General features: G+C 42.1%; 1 protein-coding gene across 2 annotated transcripts in view; it reads left to right on the top strand.

The window, feature by feature from the left end:
- Positions 1-27,059, top strand: part of LOC144826531 (dual oxidase 1-like) — a 1,074,750-nt gene that overhangs the window by 484,293 nt on the left and 563,398 nt on the right. For both annotated transcript variants that reach the window (XM_078684961.1, XM_078684960.1), the window contains one exon: positions 21,841-21,943. In XM_078684961.1, coding sequence (XP_078541087.1) covers positions 21,841-21,943 — 103 coding nt within the window. The remainder of the gene's footprint in view (positions 1-21,840; positions 21,944-27,059) is intronic.

The following is a 27,059-nucleotide window of genomic DNA, read 5'->3' as shown; positions in this document are numbered from 1 at the left end:
TGTGAAAATGCAATAAATTTATGGTATTATGACATGTTGAAATAAACAAAATGATATAAAGGAATACTAAATTGTGTAGTGCGTACTAGAGTCCCAGTGATTCACAGCACTGGGCCATATACATTGTCACTTTCTAAAAGTGGCAATTTCAAACACACAATTTAAAAACTGCCTTCACAGGAGGATGCGTTTTTTTTAAATCCTGAATTCAGGGAACTCCAAATCTTTATCTCTTCCCTATTGAAAGTTATACTTGTAAGGTGTTACAAGCCAGTTCCAATGATAACCTATGGAAGAGATAGTCCTTGCAATAGTGAAAAACGAAATTAGCCATATTTCACTATGAGGACATGTAAAACACACCAGTACATGTCCTACCTTCCACGTGCACTGCATCCTACTTATGGGGATATGTTGGGCCTATCTTAGGGTGTTTTAGGTGTAATTAAAGAGAAGATTTGGCTCTGGCAAGTGGGTGCACTTGCCAGGTCGACATGGCAGTTTAAAACTGCACTCACAGACACTAGAATGGCAGGCCTGAGAATGGTTTGCAGGGCACCTGTTGTAGATGGCACAATCAGTGCTGCAGGTCCACCAGTAGCATTTGAATTACAAGGCCCTGGGCACATACAGTGCACTTTACCAGGGTCTTACCAGGAAATCAAATATGCCAATCATGTTTATCCAACCGCAGTCAAAATTTACACAGGGAACTCATGCACTTTAGCACTGATCAGCAGTGGTGAAGTACCCAGAGTTCAAAAACCAGCAAAAATGAAGTCCAGCATACAGTCAAATATACAGGACAAAGGTAACCATGCCAAGAATGCCAGGTCTAATAAAAGCCCAGCTACTTTAATATTTAGCTCCCATACAAACTGGCATCTGTGATCATAATTGCCGTTTTGGATGTCACTGTGTTATGTTTTTATGTTTTGTTTAAATAATTCTTAACTCTGTTTTAAGATGTATGTGCACAGTTTACACTGTATGTGTTCCTAATTATGTATTATTGAAAATGCTACAGTGCAATGCCAAATTTGTTTGGCAATTAAGCAAACCTAAAACTGAAATGTGTACATTTCCAAATTCAATGAATTCATAAAAGAAACCATAACTTCCCTTAGGAATCTGTGAGAGTCACAGTTTCTCAGGAGTAGATATGGAAAATGTTCGAAAATTCATGTTCGCTCATGTATTAATAGCTGTGAATAGTGTACATTTTGGCATGCTGAAATGTAATGTCCAAAGCTCAGTAACATATTACAGTGTCAGATATTCACCACCGGGTTGTCCACTTGGCCTTAGGTAGCACGCCCCTCAGTGGAATCAGGCACCACTTGTGCAACCCTGACTAACACCGTGTTGATACACCCATGGATGTGTAAAGTTGGGTCCATCATCATCATCTCTGGCTTGTGTGGCAGAAGGGCCTCATTTCCAGCCCTGTTAAGAGACATCTCAATGACCTCTGATGACTCCTTCCCTTACTGGGTTCTAAAAACAATTTTGAACTTGACAGGTGTTCCAGTTGATATCTTCCAGGCATTCTTGGGGATCTCTAATTCTTCAGTTCCTGGCAGCCCTTGTTAAAATAGTTTATTAACAGGCCTGTCTTAAATACTACTGTTGATCCTGAGTGTTTGTTTGTAGTGAAGACCTTTTTTAGGTCTTACCATTATTTCTTTTTATGCTCCACATCGCTTCTCCCTTTCTTATCCTTATTCTTCACCACTGGCGTCTCTGTGTGTGGGGGGGAGGCAGATGGGCCGGTGTGTGGCAGCTATTTTGTTCTGCCCCCCCACCCAAGTCCTCACCGCAATAACATAAACAAAATGGACACTGCCACACTCATTAATGTCTAAGTACCTTTTTCTGCAATGCAGACACGTTTTAAAGCAATGCTCGAGCCTACATGTCAGCTTAAATTGTTCAAATATTACTTTAATGTATATCTATCTATCTATCTATCCATCTATCTATCTATCTATCTATCTACCTATCTACCTACCTACCTCTCTCTCTCTCTCTCTCTCTCTCTCTCTCTGTCTGTCTGTCTATCTATCTATCTAAACACACTAGTCACAACTGGGCGTCATACATAGCCCCACTAGTTTTATCTATGGCCCATTGTGGGCACCCCCAAAATTCACTTCTACAGAGGCCATTGAGGCTCATGTGCTGGACCTTCCCCCCAGGTGGAGGTACTCCGCAACTCCTTAGTTTCCTGTGAGATCCCACCCTGTCTGAAACTCCTCGACTGTTGAGGGCTACTCTGCAGCCCTTATTCCATCCAGTGAGTCTTTGCACAGCTTTGTCATGTACTTCCAAAAAAAACATAGGATCTGCACGTTTAAACAACATAAACTAAGGGATTGGTGTCCTGACTGATTCCAGGCACCCCCAAAATATATGTCAGCCTTTAAACCAGCTAGCTCACAGTGTCACCATAAGCCCCCTAACCTTACCAAGGAGTGAATAGTTTCTTGCAACTATCAAACATGAGAGCCCTTGATCCTTCAGGGTTTGTGGAAACAGTACATTACCTTTCGCTCAGTTAATCATACTCGCTTAGTCTCAGAGAAATACACAGAATAAACAATGGGGACGTTTTCAATATGCATTTATTGAACCAGCGTCATTCTAGTATATAACATGTGCGGTGTGACGACCATTAGACGGAAACAGTTATATGAGATTACAAGCACCAACAGAGTAAATGAAAGGTAGAATTCTACCATGGTCCTAAAACAGTAAATATATACAGCAATAGAGATACATGACAGTAATCAAGCATACTCCTAAGATGCAGACTCCAACAAAGTGTACCTAGCATGTGGTTGTAAAGCCAAAAATCCCCTAGGAAACAGCCAACCTCATTACCTAATGGGAGAGAACAAAGGACCCCATCTTGATCTCGAGTTGGACACCCTGCTAGGGATGTAAGACCACTGCGAGCTGCAGCTTCTGCAGGCCGAGACCTCAGCGTCTAGAGTTAGTGTTGAAGCTTCTCCTCCCCTATCTAGTATTGGTATGGTTCTTTTATACCATAAAGATAGCCTTGTGATTTCTTACAAAACCGATGCGTTGTGAGTACGATTATGCAAATGAGCCTACAACAATATCTGGGATTATGCAAAGCAGTTCTTTCCCCTAGGATGAAAATGACCATGACTTTTACACAGAGTGTGTTCATGCTGTTATGTGCCTCATGTGCAGGGACATTTCTAAGAATCCTCATACATAATAAATGAGGCTAGCTTCCAAGAAACTGATCAACATTTATTCAGCACATAACTGGGTAAAATGTCAGTGTTAGAACCTTTATGGTGAGCAAGGTAGGACAAATGTAGGTAAAATGTTGTGAATCTACCTAGGTCTAGATTAGGGCACATTGGGGTACATAACAGCTTCTGCCACCCCTAAGAGCACCTGAATGTATGCGATGAAAGGACCTACAGCAGAAGTCTTCAATCTGTGGGGTGCGATCCCCAGGAAGGCCGTGGAGTCCTGGGGAGGGGGGTCGCGCATTTCCCAGCTTCATTTGTGCTTTTGTTTTGGAAAAAGACAGCTGTCCTGGGACGGCTAATTTCGGTCGTTATCAGCTGAAGTTGAGTCTCCTGTGTTGTGAAAAACTGCACTGTGAAAAGCGCTTGTGCCAGGGTGTCTGCTTGCCTCAATGAAATGCAAATGTGCGCTATTAGTTAATTGGTTAATTTGCAAGTGTCAAATGTGCTTGGTATCCAGTTCTGGCTTTGATTGATCGAATCACTCCAAGCTTTATGATGTGAAAGGTTGTTTTTTTTGACTGGAAGCGCAAAGAGTTAATGACTGGGCTGTGAAGTGCGTGCTTTTCATTGTAACTGTATTTACACAGCCCTTAGTACCCCTAAGGACGTGTTAAAGGGACAGTAATGTAAACACAAATATTGCATTACATACGCCCTGATATTACTAAAATCTACTTAATGAAAGCACCATTTGATCGTAAACATATTTCCACATTTTATATCAGTCTATCTTATACTGTGTATAATGCAAGTATACAGTAATGACTCACATATTCACAGTGTTTTCTGTTACAGGCTGTGACCTCGTAGCGCTAAAAATACACAAGTCACTATTCTCCAGTGCACCAATCAAGATTAAATTTTTTGGCTCTCTTGTTATGCACATACCTCTGCAGTGATTTAACTAAAAGAGGTTTCATAATGTCCTGCAGTGCATTTCCCACTGAGAAACAACTTTTTTATTTATTTTTCATTGACGCAGCTCATTATTTTATATGTAGATACCTGATGGTGAAAAACCTAAAAAACGCACAGAATAATTTGGGGCTCATTAATGAGAGGCTTGCACTGCCAGAGCATCACTTTATTTGACCCTGCGGTGGCGCAAGCATCTCAACCACCTACGAGGTGGCACAAAGTCACCCTGCATGGCTTCACATGGCCTCCTAGATATAGAGTAGGACAAAGCAGCACAAGTCACTGCGATGTCTTACTCTTCATCAAAGAGGTGTTCAATGGGCGTTGATTGGGATTCAGGAGCGACCATTGCAGGTAAGCCAGCCGCGGCCCGTACAGGTATTAGCAGTGGGGTGGTGGGACGAGATGGGGGGATTTCGACAGACAAGGATGAGGGTAAATGAATTTTTATTTAACTTTCCCTCGTCATTGTCTATTAAAATACCCCCCCAACCAACCCCACCATTCTTACCTGCACGAGCCGCGGCTCAGGTAAGCCCGGTGGGGTGGGTTGGCTGCAGGGGGAGGAATCAACAGACAGCAATGAGGTAAAATAACATATAAAAAAGAAAACCACTTACCTTTTTCTGACTGCATCGCCGAGTCATCAATGCGGCAAGCGCAAGGTAAATGCACCGTATTTCATAAATACGGTGCATTCCTGTCCTTTCATATTGGTGTAGGGCAGCTCAGCAAGAAGATTTGCGGCGCTGTCCTACACCAATTCCTCATACATGATGCCCTTTGTTTTTAGCTACAGCTTTGACTACACCCCCACGCCTACTGAACTTTGGTTCGCGAAACACTGTTTAATTTTAATTTCCCACCATAAAAATTATTTGCTGTGTGTATTGGTGGCGTTTATGGTTGTCTGTAGTTGTCGATGATGAGTACCAGGTTCTAGAAATTTTTGTCAGGAGGGGGCCTTAGGCCTAAAAGTTTTGACAAGGGGGTTTTGGCATCAAAAAGTTTGAAGACCTCTGACCTACATGTACAGTTGTATGCTGACAGGATAGTTTCGACTTTTGATTGCATAGCTGATGAGCATGCACTCCTTCAGTCTCATTTATTAATTTGTGGATGCATATCTTGGTTTACATTAAAACTTTCTGACAACTCCTTTGCCACGCCCTGATACTTACGTTTTGCACATATATTTTCGCTCTTTCTCCTTTTCCCCTATTGGAAACCCACCCTTTCACATCCATATGTAAACTTTGATTGTGTTTCTTCCTCAGATTTCCAAAAGATGTGTAACTTTTTCCAATATCAATGTCCAACTCAAAAAGGTCAGGAATTTTGAGTGTGCAGATGCGAGGAAACAAATGCAGATTTTTTCCTAAAAAAGAGAACCTCGTTCCCCATTCAGAACCCTAATTTTTGTGCTGGAAGAACACACGTCAGAATTCACATTTCTTTCCTTCACTATGTACCAGTCCTTTGCTCAGGGATTGTAGAAGGGCGGGGGTCAGCAGTTTCTTTCTATGAGTCACTGTCTCCCATAAATATCCCTGGAACCGTTTATCAGAGAATGGGGAGGAAAGCACAGAGACGTTCCCCGCTGCTTGGGCTGGTATCCCAGAGACACACCGAATGAGCCCTTTCAGAGCGAAAGGTTGTAGAGTCTGCAAATACATCAACAGACATTACATAACGAATAACATGGTAGTGAGGCAGAGAACAAAGTGGTTAGAAGTGATAGATAAGTGGGTTGGTGAACAACATTCAGCTGCTCTGGAAAATTCACTCACGCATATATGGCTGCATGAACAAACCTCGCAAGCCTTCTGTGTCATAAAGAGAGAATCAAAGTGTCTGAGCTTTTAGAAAACTGCACCAAAGAGGACACTGTGGGGTCCAGGAGAAAGCATGCACATGCGATTGTGTCAACAAGAACTGAAAACCCACAGGAATGTCCCCAACTGGATACACTTCCAGTAAAACAACAATTCACTTCGGTTCAAAGCCCTCATAATATGTAAAATGAGACAATAACCCCTCTTGCAGCCAGAGGCGATCGACTCATACCAGAAGACGAGCCAGACAATCCCCACGGATTGAAAAGAAGTCCTTAGTCTCAGTACCTGAAATAAACAGCTAAGGAAACCTAAACAAGGCTGCACCCCCTTAGGAAACAGAGATGGAGAAACCAAGCACAGTGGGATGTATGACATTATCGAGCGGACTTTTGAACTGATTCAGTGACCCACACTGTGGGTAAGTGTATCCCAAACAAAGGCAGCTGAAAACCAACTGAGTCCACGGGCACGAACTAGAGATCGAAAGAGGGTGCTGCAGACTGGCTTATGGAAAACAAAATACAAAGCCATTTTCACGGCCTTTGACTTAAGAAACCACACAGGGGCTGCTAATTACGAAATGATCTACATGATAATGGTCAACACCCGACATTACGAACTCCACATGATTTTAAATCTCGAGTTTCTGCATTGCAGCTCATTCCCCCCTGACGCCCTGTAATATTTGTCATTTGTTTTGTATTAATACTTGTATCCGAATATATGATTGCAACGGATAAATTGGCCTTGCAACAGCAAACCTATGATTAATATAGAGAATGGATATATTTCATATGCCTCATCTTATCTGGAGGAGGGATAGAGGGGCATATTATCAAGGGGGTTTATCTCCGCTTTTTTGGCTTTAAAAGCCAAGAAAGGGGAGATAAAATTATCTCTCTATTACCTAGCTGTCGCTAACACCAGTTAGCGACAGCTAGTAGGAGATAGCGACCATCTTGGGCCCCACTTTGCATGTCAGTGATATTTATCACTAATGACATGCAAAGTGGGCGTGCCAAGATGTTAGCGACTGGAAACAGTCGCTAACATCGCTATCTCCTATTACCAACTTTTGGAGATATTCGCGCAACTAACACCTGCCCTGAGCAGTTCTTAGCCATGTTATCCAATGGGAGGTGGATAACATGGCTAAGAGCATTAGCTCGGTAATGCATGAATATCGCTGACTTTTCAACCTTGATAATAGCAAGGCTTATCTGCGATAATTTCTGACGATGCTTAGCGTTAAAAAGTTCGTTGCTAAGCATCGTTAGCGATAAATATCGCTTAACTTTGGTAATATGCCCCAGAGTTCCTTCTCATTGCAGAATGGAATGACAGCCCCTACGGCAGAGCTGAAGTGCTTTTCAGGCTTTACGCCACTGTATCTCCAGAGATACATTTTTTCGTTTTTGTCAGCAGTGATTGGATAGCCTTTCAATGATAATATTAGGTGAAATGTAGAATACAGGTCCCCTCATCCAGTGCATTATGAGCAATCAAGTCCCTTTACTAGCACATAGTGATGCATGTTGGACTAAGACCAAATTTGACATTTTCTGACTCTTATAAAAAAAGATCCCTGATAGCTGGGTGGATCCAAGAATAAGGTTTTAATGGGCATAGGGTTTCATTATATGGAGACAATATGCTTGTTTTTCTCAGCAAGCCAGAAAGTTCTGGCTGACGATCCATTTCAACTGCTGAACTCTTTTAGGACCTTGTGAAGACCGAGGCTCAACTAGTCCAAGTCCAATGTGTGCCAGCCTACGGACGGTGATGACCTGGAGACAGGGATTTCGTGCGGTGCCCTGGGGGTCTCACAAGAGGCACTGGGGTACCTGCTGGTGTTTGTGAACAAAGTAAAATAAAAATCCTGGTTCAAGAGAATATGCTGCCTTTGAATGGGAGCCCTGAAGCATTCGGTCTCTCTACACTTATCACAACTGCGTAGTTTTTTGGATGGTCTCCATTAATCAAATTCTGTGCTTACTCGAAAAAGACCCCAACATCCTGGTAACACAATTGTTCAAGAAGCTTCTAGCACAAGCTCACACTTTTAGTAGGAACAATAAAGCTCCTTGGATTACCATGATGAAGTTTTACAAATCCGACTTTGAAAAGGGATTAGGGATGGCTGACATGGTTTTACCACCAAGTATCACACTTATAATTTATGACTGGATGTTTGACAAACAGTTTATTCTTCGCTTGTCTCCTTTTTGGCACACGGGGCGAGACTAATTTCCACTGTCTGGGATGTTGTGCTTAAAGACGGTCTTTTTTCACACGGCATGGAGCTGTCCTGTTGTCTACACATTCTGGACAAAGCTAGCAGGAGCTTTTCCAAAGTATGACACCTGTGGTCATTACCCCAAAAATAGCTATGTTGCAGTCTGGAAGGGAAAAATCAACTTTCGTTCAGAAAAACCTGCAGGAAGATCTACCTATTCATGAATGTTTTAATATTGCTATTACCAGAGTCAGGGTTCACCATAAAGATTTAAATCAGCATATTATTATTTTTTTTTTTTTGTAATGCATATTCTAAAATGCCAATACATCGGTCTATATAAAAAAGCTCGTTATTTGTGCACTGGGGATTCCAAAATATCTGTGAACCAGGATTTCGAAATCTCTTAAATCAGAGCAGAGACTCAGAGAATGACTGTCATATTGGTCGATACTCCAAAGTTTTTTTTAATTTAGTATATCAAAATTAGTAAACGTTGGGGCATATTACATTTACCAACAACTAGCGATAATTTTTGTCTCTAACTTGTTTAGAGACAAAAATTATCGCCGCACATCGGCGATTTTTATCGCAAATGCGATAAAAAACGGCCACAATGCAGGAATATCGCTGAAAAGTCAGCGATATTCATGCATTATCGAGCAAATGCTCTTAGCCATGTTATCCACCTCCCATTGGATAACATGGTGAAGAACTGCTCAGGGCAGGTGTTAGCTTTTGGAGATATTCGCGCTTAGCGCGAATATCTCCAAAAGTTGGAAATAGGAGATAGCGATGTTAGCGACTGTTTCCAGTCGCTAACATCTTGGCACTCCCACTTTGCATGTCATTAGTGATAAATATCACTGACATGCAAAGCGGGGCCCAAGATGGTCGCTATCTCCTATTAGCTGTCACTAACTGGTGTTAGCGACAGCTTGGTAATAGGAAGATAATTTTATCTCCGCTTTCTTGGCTTTGAAAGCCAAAAAAGCGGAGATAAACCCCCTTGATAATATGCCCAGTTGTTAGGGCCATTATATGCTCTCACTCCGTATCAAACAAAATCAATTAGGTTGAATCGTTCCCTTAGTACAAAATATACTTTTTAAGCCTAATCAATGTCAAAAATCCCACTCACGGTGTAGAGAGGAGTGTGCTAAGAACTGAAATAAGTATTTGCCATGATGTGAGGTGGTAGACTGAACGGAGATTTTCTATCCTTCGAGATAATAATACGCCAGGTTTAATGTCTTTACGTGAAGGTGGCCTAGAATAAAAGCAAGCCAGACCGTCTGCCTTACCCTGGGCATGATTTTCAATGAACATTTAAAATTGTATGATTGCAAAATCATTCAGGAGTGAGGAAAAGATCTTCCCTGACAGTTTTCTACAAAAAGATGATGCCAGGTATCTGGTCAATGATAACGTTTTAAAATGTGTGATAATATCTGAGTCTTCCATTCTTACAAAACTGCCCCCTTTAGCAAGTGCATGCCCCTAGTGTTCATTAAGCAGTAGGTGCAGATGGACAGGCAGCCATGCTACTGCGATCTTGACATGGCATTGTGGTATGAAAGAGGTACTGCAAAAAATGAGTGCAGGAAAAAGGACCATAATAGTGGAACCACCAGATGATATTAGTGCCGAGGCACTGACGCCTGAGACAATTTCACATTCTGAGCGACAAAACTTTTAATTCTTTGGAACTCCTTTTAACCCTCATAGAAATATTGATCTACGTGATATGGATATGTTTCCTCGAAGGGCAAGAAAATTCTGAGCCTTTGATCCAATTAGTCAGGTAGGATAGTCATGAAGTAGTTAGGCATTAACTGTGAACACAGTTTAACAAATGATGGCAAATGACAGGGTTGAGAGGAAGATTTTCTTCTCAGAATGCAGGATTAAAACTGTCCACTTCATACAAACTATAATTACTTCTCATGAAAATTGACCCTTCATCATGGGGATAAGTACTATGAGGCAGACACAAAGAACTGCAAGTGAATTCAGCACACCGACCTCAATATAACATCTGCTATTTTCTTCTACATTTACTTAATGACCATTGGTGTCATTATGTTCTCATAAAATGCCACAACATAGCCTCTCCCGTTGAAGGCTCTACTGAAACCACAGTGTTCATATGGTGAGAAAAGATAGAGAACCTCCATCATTTGTAGGTCTTCCCTGCAACAGCACATGCTGCATGTGCTCTTGCTGGCAAAATGTATTATATACAACACAGGATATACAGCCCACCCTTGGCTTCATTGTCACCTTCTAATTGGCCAGGGCTTCACTACCTCTTCTTTGGGCTGGAGCATGGAATAAGTGCTAATGGGTTCAGCAAGATTGCTATCTCCAATTCTTTTTTTCATCTTCTCTGTCATCATTGTTGAGCTTCCTGTCATTAATAGCTATGTTTTACTATGACACACACATTTCAAAGAAGCCTTTTTCTCCTTTAAAATATATGTGTATTGTGACAACAGATGCTATTATTTTTTATTGTGGCAGCAGATTTTATCTGCTTCGAAATGTATGATCACTAAGACATGGACATGGGGGAATTTGCTTCTTTATGTGATACAATTTTTATCCATGAATGGGGTGATTAACTGATTTGCTTGGAATCTCAGAGGTGTTGTACCGGGACCTAACAAGAACTGGCAAAATGCAAAGATCTTGCCTTTGAGACTATTGCCTCTGCCAATGCCTTATGTTCTGTACAGCATGAGCATTGTCGACTTGAGAAGTGATTTGTAGCCATGCTCTATAGGAGTGTGACTTCTGTGCATAATAATAAAAAAGGACTATGAAGCATCCAGCACTAATGCACTTTAAAAAAAGTCATAGCCTGGCTCCATCTTAGCGCTTTTAAAAATTAGTTTTATCCACACAGTAAAACATCCGCGCTGCTGTTCAGCATGGCTATAATATATTGCTAAAGCCAATAGCTCCCATAAGAGAGACCTATTGGCTTTGCCAATGCTTGTGATTACTCATTGATGATGTGTTGGAACAGGAGGGTGTGGTGTCTCATTCTCTCATGCATGGGCTAAGGCTATTCCAACCGACACCTCTGCAATGCTTCATAGACTTAACTAAGTTAAGTGTGCTACAATATCATTCTAGTGACATAGCATACCACTTAAATACATATAACAGAGTGCCTCATTTTATCAGATCTGAAATATTTCTTAACCTATTGATATCATTTTGATTATGAGCTAATCTGGCGGACAAAGACATCTAATTCCATACATGATGTGGAATGGGCTAACACAATACACCCAGTCTGGCCCTTTTGGGTATAAAATGCTTCATTTAGCTAGGAACCTAACACCAGTGTAAGCTACAATACTATAGTGAGCTTGAATCAGTATGTTTATACATAGTTCACATCTGATACAAACTTGGGTGACATTTCCTCATGCCACACAAACTAATTGCTGTATCAATAATTAATGTGATTTGGATGGAAATGAGCATTAGAGAGCATCTACTTGTAAGCATTTAGTGATCCATCACTAATAGTTTAGTCACGCCTAATAATTATAGGACCCTTTTGCTTTATATTTCCCCTTTATTGCTATTTCTTTAAATTCTCATGTATCATAATCGGTAGAAATTATCTAAGCTAGCAAATACAGCAATCCTGATACTTTCTCATGCTCATCTGGAATTATTTCACTCAATCTACTTAATTTACCTAAACTATCTATGTAAAACAAGTGTGGTACTGTTGATACATTGATTATTATTAGTGACAAGTAGTGACTTACCACTAGTAATACAGTCACAAACACAATAAAAGGGTCAGTCAAGGTCCCAATAAATTATTCCCTTGCTCAACCCTTGGTAGCTGGACAAGAGGCAGGCAGGCGTAATTTAGGAGACAGGTGTGTAAAGCATTTAAAAACACCAATACATTAATTAAGTAAGAATTCACACAAAATAAAAATCCAACTCGAATTTATACATATAGATTATATTTAAATGAAAAATAGACAAGAGAGTGACAAAATTCCAATGTAGGGAATTGAAAATACGAATTTTTAAATAATACACAATTTCTAGTGATTAAAAACATATAGCGTCACTTTGGGACATATCACTGGTCTTGACCTGGACAAAGTCAAAGTTTGAAGCCAACCGCAATGAGCCCTGGCCGAACACACTAAGGGCCCGATTACAAGTCTGGTGGTACTCGGACTGCCAGATGTGTGGTTGCGCGGCAGTGTCATTCTCCTAACCGCATGATTACGAGTCAGACTGTCTGACCGCCACAGCCCTGCCGCAGCGGCCAGGCAACCACCATTCCCTGGCAGTATTGCGGCAGTCAGAAAAACAAAATATGCTTGACGGGACCGCCCAGTCCCACCAAGTATATTGCGAGTTTCCTCTACGCAGGCGGTGTCATGGAGGTTCTTGCTCCATGAACACCACGGTAGAGATGAAACAAAGGGTGCCCTGCAGGGCCTCCTGTGCCTCGCTGCATGTGGATGCACACAGGGTGGGACAACATGTGCCCCCCGGTGTGCATGCACCTCAGTTCCTGCATGGCATGGACTTTCCAGTCCATGCCGTGCAGGAACTGTTTTTGGCGTTCCCATTGTGGTACCCACTTACAGTTTGGTTTGGTTTGGTTTGGCAGTGTGGCAGCGGGTCGGACCCAGACACGTACCACCAAACTCATAATCAGGCCCTAAGCAGGAGGCCTCGGTCAAAATTTTACCTTTACACTTTGCCGTTTGTCTGAAGCTTTTTCCCTCGACGTTGAGCAAGGCACTTTGTCAGGCCGGATTTGGTGTAGGTTTGGCGGTTTGTCTTTCTGCAAGTCCTGGTTAAATCCGAGGAGGTCTGGAGCCCTGGAGCTTTTAGCTGAATGGACCTGAAATCCAGGCTGTGTTGCGGTTGAAGGTAGCTTGCTTGACTCTCGACATCAAGTCGGTCTCTTTATGGAGCTTTTTTCAAAAGTTACTCCAAAACGTCTCCAAACGTCTGGAAACTACTTTCTGAAGTTCCTCTTGAGGGTTCAAGGTGTCCATATTACAAATGCAAGGGTCTGGAATCTCCTAGATGGTCCTTGGAATGTCTGGACTACAATCCTCCCAATGCACCTGGCCAAATCCTTAAAAGTCCAATGAATGCACTCCAGAATGGGGACTCTTGGTGGAAATGATGGGGATGGGCTCTGTTAACCTGTAGCTTGCACGGAGTCCACTCCTTAATCCTTCTGGAAGCAAGGCTAAGTCCTTAGGGCTGTAGTACCAGATTGTGCGAGTAATCAACAGAGACCACCTGAAAATAAATCAGTAGATATTCCGATGTTGTTGGAATATATTCAGTGTGTTAAAATACCCCTCACACACCAAAAGGGCCCTTGGTGTCATGCTTCATCATCGGGGTCTTCCCGCCCCCGCTGCGGGACGGGGCAGTGCTGCGACAAGCGACTACGCCGGAGCACCTTTTTATTGTGAGTGCTATGTGAGTGAAAATGAGGTGAGTGTCAGTGGGGTCAGGAGTGATACGAGTGAAATTAAAAGATACCTGGCCTAGTGTTAGAAAAAACTATTTAATAGGCACTGGCTGGTGGAGGTCAGCCTGTGCTGTCCTAAAGTGCCATTCTCCCTTTGAAGACCAGCCTGACTCCCCCACTCCATTCCTGCCTTTTGACTTCTGCAGCTAAAGTTCTTCACCCACAGGAAATCCATTGTGTTCTCTGACAGGATACTCCACACGTCGTATACAGTTCTGGCTCAGCCTTAGAAAGCCTGGCCTTTCAAGAGAGGGCACTGGAAAGCTGGATTTTGGCTCACAGAAAAGAAAGCTTAACAACTTATTTTTTGTAATAGTTATTATTAATGTAACAGTGGCAAGTTTTTGGATTTATCTCAGCTATTAATTGGGGTGGGCAGCAGGCTCCACTCTGCTGGCAGAGTTCACAGAGTTTTCACCACTCCACATTCTGCTTGGAGCGCAGAGTTGGGCATAAGTCTCCCTAAACCGCTGGCAGAGCAGAGTTTACCTGTGCGTGCTTGGAGAGCAATGTTGTTGTCCCCCAATGAAAGGCAAGGTAAACTGCACTACATTCCCAGCAGCTTCACTGGTGCGCTCTGACACCAAGAGCCGTCCAGTCTTTACTGTGTGTCGAGTGCGTCGTCCGAGAACTTGTGGGGTGGCCTCCATCCTCCCATTGCATTTGGTTTAGTTTATACACATCTGCTGCTCCCCATTGGCTGCACATGGCTGAAACTCTGCCACACACGGACACAATCACGGATAGTGAAGTAGAGTGCCTCCTGAGAAGGAGCAAGAGTGTCCATAATGCTGACTTGAGTCCCGTCTCCGAGAAGGAGGAAAAAAGCCTGCCCCAGACATGGAAAAGAAGAATGAGTGAGACTGCAAAGATGATCCCGCAGTGTCCCGGTGAGCGGCTAATAGTATTACCCCGTCAGAGGCTGCACAGCCACCTGCCCATGGTAGCTGCATTAAGTCCAGGCACAGCCAAGTAGCCAAGAGAGTACCGGGTCACCAGGACACCCGGTTATTCCATTGTTCAGCAAGAACACATAGGTGGGGAAACAATCCCCAGGCGAGGATGCACCATCTGAGGCCCACGCTGGGAAGCCTGCTGACAGTCACCATTCCCGACAACCTCCTCCAATACACCACTGTGACCTCAACTTGCAGTAGCTGCAGAAAAAAATCAGTCCCGTTGATATGACAGACTGCCAAGCTGGGTGCATTTAAAATGACAGCAGGCAACACAGCAGTGCACACTCCACTGCCGAAATCTACCCGTCTCAAGCCTCCATGTCCAATTATCTAGGGACTTATAGGTAGTTTGTATCCCCCGTGCCTTATTATCTACCAGGGACTTCCAGGGGTCTGTCATTAGCAATTGTAATTATACCATATTCATTTACAGCAGAGCACTGGCACTGGATCTGGTTAGCAAAAAATATACATATATTGTACGGATTCCCATCACTCACCATTCCAGGTGACATGCTTCATCATCTGGGTCTCCTTTGACAGGGCTTCAACTCCACCCTATTGATGGAGGAGCCCAATGATGTTTTACACAATTTATAAGACTCTCCAGATGTGAGCTAACGTGGTATGGAGTGTATGGGAGTAGTGCAGTGCAAAGTGTGAATGTGAAATTAAAATTGAAGCGTGATTAGACCACAATTTATTCTTGTCTATCACGATCAATCGTTAAAAACAGTGCAAAAGAACAGTTTCAAAAGATAGATGTTCAAAATATCAGTTGGTCAACATGTTTCAGCACTTGTAGGTAAACATACACCCAGTGCTTTCATCAGGACCTATCAAATATCAATAATACTGCAAAAAGTGAAAAAGTGAAAAAGAGCTATAGGAAAAAACTTATTTGTAAAATACAATGTGAAACAATACAACCTTGTTATTTGCTTCCCAAATCACAATTCTCGTATCTCTTGGAAACCTATAAGGAATAAAACCAAGTGATTGTACAGAGAGATCAACAAACAAACATTATTGGAGGACAGTATGTTTGCCAATGTTTAACCTGTGTAACCTCAACTGGTTATCAGGTTTGCCCTCATGGTGGGCTCCCATCCATCGAGCCTTACCTCAAGAGTATGGAGAAATTACCTCACCCCACCTGGCAACGGCTTAGGACAAATGAGGCACCGCTCTAAAAAAGGTGAAAACATAATACACCAGCTGTCATTATGGTGCACTGTTTCTCTCTATCGTTTTTCAAAGAAGACAGTTGTCCAACACACACAGCACAAACATAACTCTCAACAAATACCATATAACATGTAATATTTTCTTATCACACTTATTCATGAAAATAAGAGCTTTGTAGGTGAGACGTGAAAATACATTCACAACCAGTATCCCACTGGCACTGAGATTTTCAACTGTAAATAGATACTCAGGATATTTATTCAAAGCCAAAGTGGGGCGGTAATGTCAAATTAATGTTAAGTGTTAATGGCAAAAAAAGTTTATAAAGAACATACCGGTATGTGTTGCTCACATCGCTAATTGCCAAATCGAATTAATGGTATCATTAAACCCTCCTTAGTGTCTGCTCTACATACTTCAAAGGTAACATAGGGGCGTTATATGGTGATGCCAGAAACCCCAAAATGTTAGCGTTTCTATCGTCGCAGTTACGAGTGGCGGTAGAGTCTCAAAACCAAGCTGCAAACAGCAATTTTATGCGCAAGCCCTCACCTGGCCGTCGGTACCTCGGACGGTCATCTTAGCCGTCGGGGAGGTACCGACACCGGGAGCTAGTCGTCTATATGCAGTACTTCCGCATTTTCTGAGCCCGTCCTTCTCCTCGCGTGATCCCGCCCATCGCGAGATCACGCTACACAACTGCGGGATCATGGGAAATGTAGTTAGTCCTAACAAGTAAACATGATTTGTCTTTGTTATGGGTATGGTAAAAAGATGGCAAAGTCTATAAAAAGATGTAACTCTAATAGCACTTCACCATGTGTTCAACTCCTGTTTATACCAATGCATTAAGACTAAACATCCCGTGAGGCCTTATTTTTATGTTCTCCCAATAGTTCACAAACCCACTAGACCACCAGTGGGTCGCCCAATTATTTCTGGGATTGGTTCATTGTTGGAACCTTTGTCCACTTTCGTGGACCACTTTCTTAGTCCTATAGTAAAAGAAATGCCAACATTCTTGCAGGATACTAAGGATGTATTAAGACTGTTACCCGAGGCAGAGTACAATTTTGAAACAGATTTGCTTGTTTCATTTGACGTTGAGTCATTACATACCTCGATCCCACAAGATGAGACACTTGACACAGTAAATGGGTTATTGGAACAGTGGGATCTTAACTCAGTCACACCGACTCATTTCATCATGGCTTGTGCACAAATTGCCATGAAAGATAATTTTTTCAGGTTCGAGGATACGATCTACCTCCAGACATCAGGGACCAGCATGGGAAGCATTTTTGCTCCCAGCTTGGCAAATCTTTATGTGCACAGGTGCGAACAGGAACACGTATTAACTGATTACAATCCTTTCCGTGAATCGATTCGCCTTTGGAGGCGATACATTGACGACATTTTAGTCATTTGGAGAGGTGATGTTACCAGTGTTAACAACTTTCTGGTTTGGCTAAATGGTCGCAATGATTTCTTGAGGTTCACGGTTGAGATTGACAAACACAGGTTGGCTTTCTTGGAACCTTTGATTGTAGCCTCTCCCAATGGCTTGGAAACTGAATTGTACACCAAACCTATGACCAGGAATTCCCTATTGAGCTACGAGAGTCATCACCCGAGGGCATTGAAGATTAATCTGCCCTATGGACAGTTCCTGCGGATTCGCAGGAACTGTTCCACGAAAGATAACTATCGAAAACATGCCAAAAAATTAACATCTCACTTGGTAGATAGGAATTATCCGGCCCAATTGGTATGACGTGCAGACAAGCGAGCAAGAAACAACAATAGAGAGGCCCTTTTAGAACATAGTGCCCCAAAAGAAACATCGTCAAGGTTGACTTTCGTCAACACTTTCATTACAGTATCAAATGAAGTAAAGAAAACAGTGCAAAGACACTGGAAGATACTGAAAATAGGAGGTGAATGCTTACCTAAACCTGTTTTCACTTTTAAAAGAAATAGCAATTTGCAAGACAAACTTGTGTCCACTAGATCACTTAGTCCCAAACCTCAGATCACAGACATCATATGGAACTTACCAGCTGTACAGGGCCATTTTCCATGCGGGATGTGCAAAGTATGCCCACTCACTAAGAAAACAAAGTCCATAGAGATCGGGAATGATCGACCGTGAATACAGAACAAATTTACAAATTGTAATAGTGAGAAGGTAATATACCTTATTACTTGCCCCTGCAAATTAAATTATGTAGGAAGGACTACCCGTAAAATCAAGCTAAGAATAATGGAACATATGAGCACCGTGCGGTGTAAAAAACAGGCCACACGATTTACCTCTCACTTTTTGGAAACAAATCATCGGCCAGAGGTCCTCACTTGAACAATCCTTGAGCAACCCTTTGTGCCGGAACACATAACTGATTTGTCTAAATTCCTGTTATTAAGGGAACAAAAATGGGTATTTAAACTAAAGAGTGATACCAAGGGTCTTAACGACTCCATACCTTGGACTACTCTGTGATACCAGGTCTCTGTTCTATTGTGGTAACACTGATGCGCATGTTATCAGCCTTTTTTGATGATACCGAGGGTCTTTAGGACTCTAGACTTTGGACTATTCTGTGATACCAGGTCTCTGCTTGACGGTGGTAACACTAATGCGCACGTTATCAGCCTTTTTGTGATTAATGTTTGCTCTACTAGTTGCACGTCAATACAGTGGCTAGGATGGTCACTTTTGAGCATTACACGATTGGGAGCACTTTTCCATCTTAGACTGCTCTTCATGAACATCATTAGTATGATGTTTATATACATAAGAGAAACATAACAGATATATAATAATAATCCACATTTGTAAAGCGCACAATCACCCGTAAGGGTCTCTAGGCGCTGGGGGCCGTCGGGAAGATTAAGCAAGCTATTGCCCAGAGTCACATGGTGCTGGGCTAACCTGCCGCCGGAGCCGGGGATCGAACCGTGATCCCCAGATTCCAACGTCAGTCGCCCTGGCCGCGGCGCCACACCTCTCCCCTTACCAATATCTTCGAGATAAATCTACTTTTTGGTATATATTTATGACGGTCATCAATTTTGAATAGTAAATCTGTATCGATATTATACATAATTCAATCCCCTCTCAGTTTTTAATGCAATGGTATAAACAGGAGTTGAACACATGGTGAAGTGCTATTAGAGTTACATCTTTTTATAGACTTTGCCATCTTTTACCATACCCATAACAAAGACAAATCATGTTTACTTGTTAGGACTACATTTCCCATGATCCCGCAGTTGTGTAGTGTGATCTCGCGATGGGCCGGATCACACGAGGAGAACGACGGGCTCAGAAAATGCGGAAGTACTGCATATAGACGACAAGCTCCCGTTGTCGGTACCTCCCCGACGTCTTAGATGACTGTCCTAGGTACCGACGGCCAGGTGAAGGCTTGCGCATATAATTGCTGTTTGCAGCTTGGTTTTGAGACTCTACCACCACTCGTAACTGCGACGATAGAAACGCTAACATTTTGGGGTTTCTGGCAGACTGCATTCTCAAGGGCATTTCGGAAGGCACTAAGTATCGGTGCTCCACCATACAACGCCCCTATGTTACCTTTGAAGTATTTAGAGCAGACACTAAGGAGGGTTTAATTATACCATTAATTCGATTTGGCAATTAACGCTGTGAGCAACACATAGTTCAAGTTCAAGAATTTGTATAGCGCGCTACTCACCCAGAGGCTCTCAAGGCGCTTGAGGGAGGGTGTGTGCATTAGCGTGTGGGAGCGACCGCTTCGGGGCAAGCCCTGGTGGTCACGGGTATGTTCTTTATAAACTTTTTTTGCCATTAAGACTTAACATTAATTTGACATAACCGCCCCACTTTGGCTTTGAATAAATATCCTGATTATCTATTTACAGTTGAAAATCTCAGTGTCAGTGGGATACTGGTTGTGAATGTATTTTCACGTCTCAGCTATGAAGCTCTTGTTTTCATGAATAAGTGTCATAAGAAAAACATTACATGTTATATGGTATTTGTTGAGAGTTATGTTTGTGCTGTGTTTGTTGGACAACTGTCTTCTTTGAAAAACGTTAGAGGGGAACAGTGCACCTTAATGACAGCTGGTGTATTCTGTTTTCCCCTTTTTTAGAGCGGTGCCTCATTTGTCCTGAGCCGTTGCCAGGTGGGGTGAGGTAATTTCTCCATACTCTTGAGGTAAGGCTCGATGGATGGGAGCCCACCATGAGGGCAAACCTGATAACCAGTTGAGGTTGGGAAACATCCTTTACAACGCAACTTTTACCACGCAGTGCCTTTACGACGCAACTTTTATAACGCAAACCATTACAACGCATTGCGCTGGGGGGCGCTCTAGGATAGGTAATAAGTTTAATTTACTATCCAACACCTTCCCTAGTGTCCACGGGGACTGGAGTTGGAATAGTAAATTAAACTATTCACTATCCAGCACCCCAAAGCGCTATGCGTTGTAAAGGTTTGCGTTGTAAAAAACGCATTGTAAAGGCATGCGATGTAAAAGCATGTGCTGTAATGTCATTCATCCGTTGAGGTTACACAGGTTAAACATTGGCATACATACTGTCCTCCAATAATGTTTGTTGATCTCTCTGTACAATCACTTGTTTGTATTCCTTATAGGTTTCCAAGAGATACGAGGATTGTGATTTGGGAAACAAATAACAAGGTTGTATTGTTTCACATTGTATTTTTCAAATACGTTTTTTCCCCATAGCTTTTTTTCACTTTTTCACTTTTTGCAGTACCATTGATATTTGATAGGTCCTGATGAAAGCACTGGGTGTATGTTTACCTACAAGTGCTGAAACATGTTGACCAACTGATATTTTGAACAGCTATCTGTTGAAACTGTTCTTTTGCACTGTTTTTAACGATTGATCGTGATAGACAAGAATAAATTGTGGTCTAATCACGCTTCAATTTTAATTTCACATTCACTCTTTGCACTGCACTACTCCCATACACTCTATAACACGTTAGTTCACATCTGGAGAGTCTTATAAATTGTGTAAAACATCCTTGGGCTCCTCCATCAATAGGGTGGAGTTGAAGCCCTGTCAAAGGAGACCCGGATGATGAAGCATATCACCTGGAATGGTGAGTGATGGGAATCTGTACAATTTTTGTATATTTTTTCTAGAGAGAGTTTTGGAAGGCTACAGTATCTTTGTCCTGTTTGGATAGTCCCCGGGATATATATTGTGTTTATACGGTTTCTGAAGGGGCTAAATATCCTGTTGAGTCTTTAAAATTGGCCTCTGACCCTACCCTAACTTTAGTATTTTATTTTTTTTTAATTTTTTTTCTGGTTAGTAAAGCCCAGGGCACAGTCAGAGTCAGGTACCACCAGTTCCAATGCAAAAAATGGGGGTGATCAGGGCAAAAAGTATTACTTTCTCACAGGTAGTTTATCATAGTATCCCAGTGAAAACCCATAAACCATAGTGTTAAAAAATAGAATGACCCCAGTACAACCTGTACTATTTTATAAAAGCATCCCTGAAAAAGAGTTTGGCACATCTGTATGTTACAATATGGCTCTCTTGGTGGTGTATGTCGCTAGTCAATAATAATGAAAACACCTTTTTTATAGTGCTGTACAGTGTACAATTGGTTGGGTGGTGGAGGACCGCAGGGACCAGGGTTTACCATTAGTGGTGACTAAATTAATTTGAGAAACATACCATGGTGAACTCTGGACTCTAGCTCAGATCTCTAGTAAGCCTCTTTAGAGAACGTCACTCCTTCTCAGTATCACTCAATTCATGCAAGCAGTTTTAGGAAGCCATTTAATTTGTAGCATCCTGATTATGTCAACTGTGCTTTTTCAATATTTAGAATCCAAATTTACGGAACTCTACGGACACCGATGACCTCCTCTTGGGAATGGCCTCTCAGATTGCCGAAAAGGAAGATCATATTGTGGTGGAAGATTTAAGAGGTAACTCTGTTATGGAACTCTGAAAGTTTGTTCTGATTCATGCTGTGGTAACTGTAAATCCATGCCAGAGTCAAAGAAAGGCAAGATCTGCAAGAGAAAACGTATAGAGTGAAAGAGTAAGTCAGAGACCTTGGAGGAGCAAATGTTCAGAAGAGAATTACAGACAAAGAAATAGAGTGAGAACAAGAGAACAACGTGTGTGTGTGTGAGAGAGAGAGTTAGGGATGGAGAAAGAAAGAAAAATAAGGCAAGATGTAGAAGAAATTAAACAGAGAGCAGTGAGAAAGAAATAACTCTATGAAAGAGGATAGATAGTGTGTAAGTGGGAGTGAAGAAGTGGCCATGAATAAATAGCAGAGCAAAATGTAAGTCAAAGCAGAATGAGACAGTAATGCAAACAATCATGATGCTTCTCTACACAGCAGCAAACAAGTAATATCTCAAAGCCATGCAATATTGCAAACTATTAAATAACTGTTTAAGCAAATGAAGCCTCTTGGAACCCCGACCTGATAACTCTGCTAAACAGCTCTTTGTAGAGATGAGAATTCAAGTCAGCCTGACGAGATTGTAAGTATATTACAACAACAGCCCTGGCTTTCATCTGACAGTTATAATAGCCATTTGGTAAATTAATGATTTTGACAGCCTGGAAACACATGCTATAGGACTAGTTCCTCAAGGATGGAGACACCATACAGATTGAGTTTCAAACAGAAACACAGGTTAACACAATGCAAAAAACAAATCTATCTATGATTTCAAATATGTAATTGTTGAGTGATAAAGGAAGAAACTTCTACTTGATGATTAATTACTTGGAAGGAACGGGTATTTTTACTCCTTCCCTATGCCAACACCCGTGTCTTATCATGACTGCCTTGTGCATCTACATCAGTCTTCACACTCATTCCATCAACAACTTTACTGCTCCATTATGTTTATCATAGATGTGTCCATCTATCTCTCCTACTAATGTTCACTGATTTTTCAAGCACAAACCTATGTCTCATTGTACCTTTACAGAACAGTACTCTTTGACCAAGGTTTAGTTTTCCTAAATTGAATTTGCATTTTGTAATTATGCTTAGATGCCACAGCTTGTGAATGATTTACTTTACTGAACTGCACAAACTCTCATTGGCTCCATTAGGTTAATTGAAGACCAATTCTCCCTAAAACACTTTAGCCTATTTCTCTATTATGATCTAAACACTATTCTTATGTTAGGCGCACCGATGCCTCGCTTGATGTTGTGGTCATCCTCACACTGTTCCTGGCATTTCCTCTGTCTTGCCACAACCATTTCTTTTCTCCAACCAAATTATCAACCTAATATTATCCTGTAGTTAGGTACCAGTGCATACATCAATTTAAATGGTGAGAAACTGGTGGATAAATTGGTTGTATTCCCATAAGGACACACAATTTCCTTAATCTCATCCGTCACCACAGATCATTGTTACAACTAGCTGATCATTCTCCACAATCATCTTGTTAAACTGTCCACCCTCCCAGGCATGGACAAGTAGCATTAGTTTATCTTCTAAGATCAAATTCCTGAAGGAGTCCTTCAGATAATTGCAATGGAATAGTACTTCATTATCTCGACATTTACAAAAGTCACATAATTCACCAGATAGAACTCTGGTCTCTTGCTGAAATACCATATCATCAGAACCTATTTAAGAAAAGTGAGTCTCATCTCAGTCATCCCCATTATATAAAAGGTGATTTTTTCAAAATGCATGTAGTGACAAATGACAGGAACAAGAGCAGGTCTCAGCGTCTTTTGAGAGGGGTCAGTTGACTTGCCCACTTTAAACTCCCTTATATCTGTTTATATTCTCGTTAGTTTTCGGATTATTTACTGGACACCCTTCTAAATCTGAAATCATGTCTTTAGTTTAATGTATGCCTAGGGAGGAGATGTGGCCTAGTGGCTAGAGCTGCCAACTTTGGAAACTGCACAATCAGCGTCAAATTCTAGTATCGACGCAACATTCTGTGATTTCTGCCAAATTGTTCAGCCTCCCTGTGTCCATAAGGTGCACAAAAAATATTAATGTGTACATAGAGTTATTCTGTTGTTGAGTACTGTAATGTTCTGGGGACAGGCTCCCACTATAAAAACCTGAAAAAAATATCCCTAAGCTCCCTACATAGCTATGCACATTGTCCCCTACATCAGTAGTTTTTCACCATTCCAGAAGTTAATTTTCATCTTCCAAAGGGGAACTGCTGCAGGGTAGGTGATCTTCAAAGGGCACCCACTATGTACTGTTTTCCAATGCAAAGCAAGGCTTATCCGTTTTGTATTTTGCTTTCCATTTCTTCTCCATAAAGCTATTCTCATTCCTTTTGGGGAAAAACACAACAATCACTTCATCATCAATGACTCGTCTTAAATTTTGCAACCCTTCACAAAAGGCTATCTACATTTGCATTCTCCTATACTACAAATGTATTCCTGTGACTCTATTTGATTGTATTCAAAGAAACCCAATGCCGTCAGCATTCCACCAGTGGTGAGTAAAGGATCTGTGGCTGATTCTGACATTAAATTCCATACAAAGTATCTAACGTTATCTAAAATAATTTCAAGTACCCTGTGCCTCTCACACATCTCAATATTTTGCCAATGTTCCCCCTGCCCTGCTGATTTAGAGATTTTTAGTAAGAACACTGGCCCAAATATCTTGCAAATTGGATAAGTAGTTACTGTAGGTGTCTTAAACATCTTAAGAATGAGAACTTCACAAACAGATCATTTTCTTAAATCAAAGGTATTGCCTTTCACTCAGTATGAGGTTCTTTCTCATTAACTAGCTGTCTAATGAGTAAAACTATACGAGCAACCTTTAACACATATTTTGCATAAACAATCTGCCATCCAACAAAGTGTTGCAAAAAGAACAATTGATGGATAGAATGCAGAACAATGTCATACATTCACCCGAGTATAGAGATCAGGGCCTAAATCCATCGTTTTTTTGCTCACCATGCCATTCCAGTTTGGACCCAGCCATATGCAAATCAGTCTTGCCCCTGCGCCCAATGGGAACAGTCCATCCCAAGTCTATAATTGCTAATGGTGAATCTTCACGCCTCATTTCCTTTCATTATGTTTTGAATAACTGGAGGAAAATTATCTAGTTTTTATTTTCATTTATACAAATTTTTTATGTGATTGTTCTTTTTTTTCTCTCCCTTTGTTTTAATGAGTATTTCAAAAGTTGTATTATTGGTTGTGTGCTGCAAATGAAATTGTTATGGTTTTAATTAACTAAACAATAAAGTTCAAATTACAATTTCAGTCCAGCCCAAACTGCCAGGCCAGGTTCTCCCTGGACTGGAAACAAGCATCCTAGGACCTGTTTCGGGCTTTCAGCCCTCATCAGCCAGGATAACTACAAATTGTTGGCATGAGAAAGACCCATTTTCAAAATTAGCACAAATTTCTCTATGAGATTCATTACATTTGCATCAAGTTTAGTGGTCTAAATACACTGGCGGTGAAAATGTATCTTAGTAAATTCTGCATCAGGTAGAATATCTTGTAATTCCTAATGGCACACTGGCAGAGACACCTGGCAGAACACCCCAGCCAACGCCATTGTGAAAATGTAGTATGAAGCACTGAAACACATCCGCTGATGCCAGACTCCATGCATTTTATCAACTTATACAGTGGTAAATTTATTTATTTATTTATTTTAGGATTTATAGAGCGCATAGCTGCCACGGCGACGAGACGTCCCAGCGCTATCAGAAACCCAAGAACCGGAGCCAGGAAGTAACTGGCGGTTGATACATTACTAGCAGGGGAAAAGCCACGTTTTTAAGGTTTTGCGAAATGCCAGATGATTCGGCATTACTCTCATCGAGAAGGGTAGGGAGTTCCAGAGTTTTGCGGCCAGGTAGCCAAAAGAACGACCACCAGCCCTCGCTTTCCGGATGCATGGGACACGGACCAATGCAAGATCAGCAGAGCGCAGTATGCGACCTGGCTCGTAGTACTTCATCAGATGGAATAGCCCTGGCGGGGCCTGTCTTGCCAGAATCTTATGGGAGTAACACAGTGCCTTAAACTCAATACGCCGCTCAACTGACAGCCAATGGAGTCTAGGCAGCACATGGGCAACTGAGTGCGATTTAGGTAAAGCGACCAGAAGCCGAACCGCCGCATTCTGGGCCCTCTGAAGACGTTGAATACTTGCTTTATTGGCGCCCAGGTAGAGACAGTTAGCATAGTCCAGTCTGGACATAATAGATGCCTGGATGATAGTCTGTCGCACCTTAGGGGGAAAGAACCCGAGCAGCGGTCTAAGGCGACGTAAAAGTCCAAAACAGGTCCCTGCAACGGCTTTTAACTGTTTTTCAAAAGACAGATTACTGTCAAACCATATGCCCAGGTTTTTCACTGCCTCTTTGGGGAGAGGGGCGGGCTTAAGGTGATTCGGCCCACACTGGTCGGACCACAGCTCACGATCCCTGCCAAAGAGGAGAATTTCAGACTTGCTGGCATTCAGCTGTAAATAGTTAGCCGCCATCCAGTCTGAGATTGCCAAGAGATCATCCTTAAACTTAATCAGGTTGTTGTCACACCTCTTCGAGAAGGCAAACAACAGTTGGGTGTCATCGGCGTAGGACACCAGTGACAGCCCCCTGCTCCTGGCCACCTCGGCCAGAGGTCTGACGTACAGGTTGAACAACAAGGGACTCAAAACGGAGCCCTGCTGTACTCCCTGATGTAAAGCAGCCTCCCTAGAGTGGTATGTAGGAACTAGGACCTGGAAGGACCTGTCCTCAAGAAAGGAGCGAAACCAGGCCAGTGTCAGGTCCCTCAGTCCCACCTCCTTGAGACAATTCAAGAGGTTCTCATGGGAGACCGTATCAAAGGTGGCACGAAGGTCCAGAAGAACCAGTGCCGCAGAGTCCCCTGTGTCCAAACTCCCTCGAATGCACTCTGATACGGTAAGTAGAGCAGACTCAGTGCTGTGCCGTGGCCGAAAACCATGCTGAGTTGTATCGAGGCTAGCATTCTGCTCGAAGAATTCGGCCAGGATTGAGTTAACATGGGATTCCATCAGCTTGGCCAAAAAAGGGAGCTGGG

This window comes from Lissotriton helveticus, chromosome 3_2 (assembly GCF_964261635.1).
Source record: "Lissotriton helveticus chromosome 3_2, aLisHel1.1, whole genome shotgun sequence".
NCBI lineage: Eukaryota > Metazoa > Chordata > Amphibia > Caudata > Salamandridae > Lissotriton > Lissotriton helveticus.
This window is presented reverse-complemented; position numbering and strand designations above follow the sequence as displayed.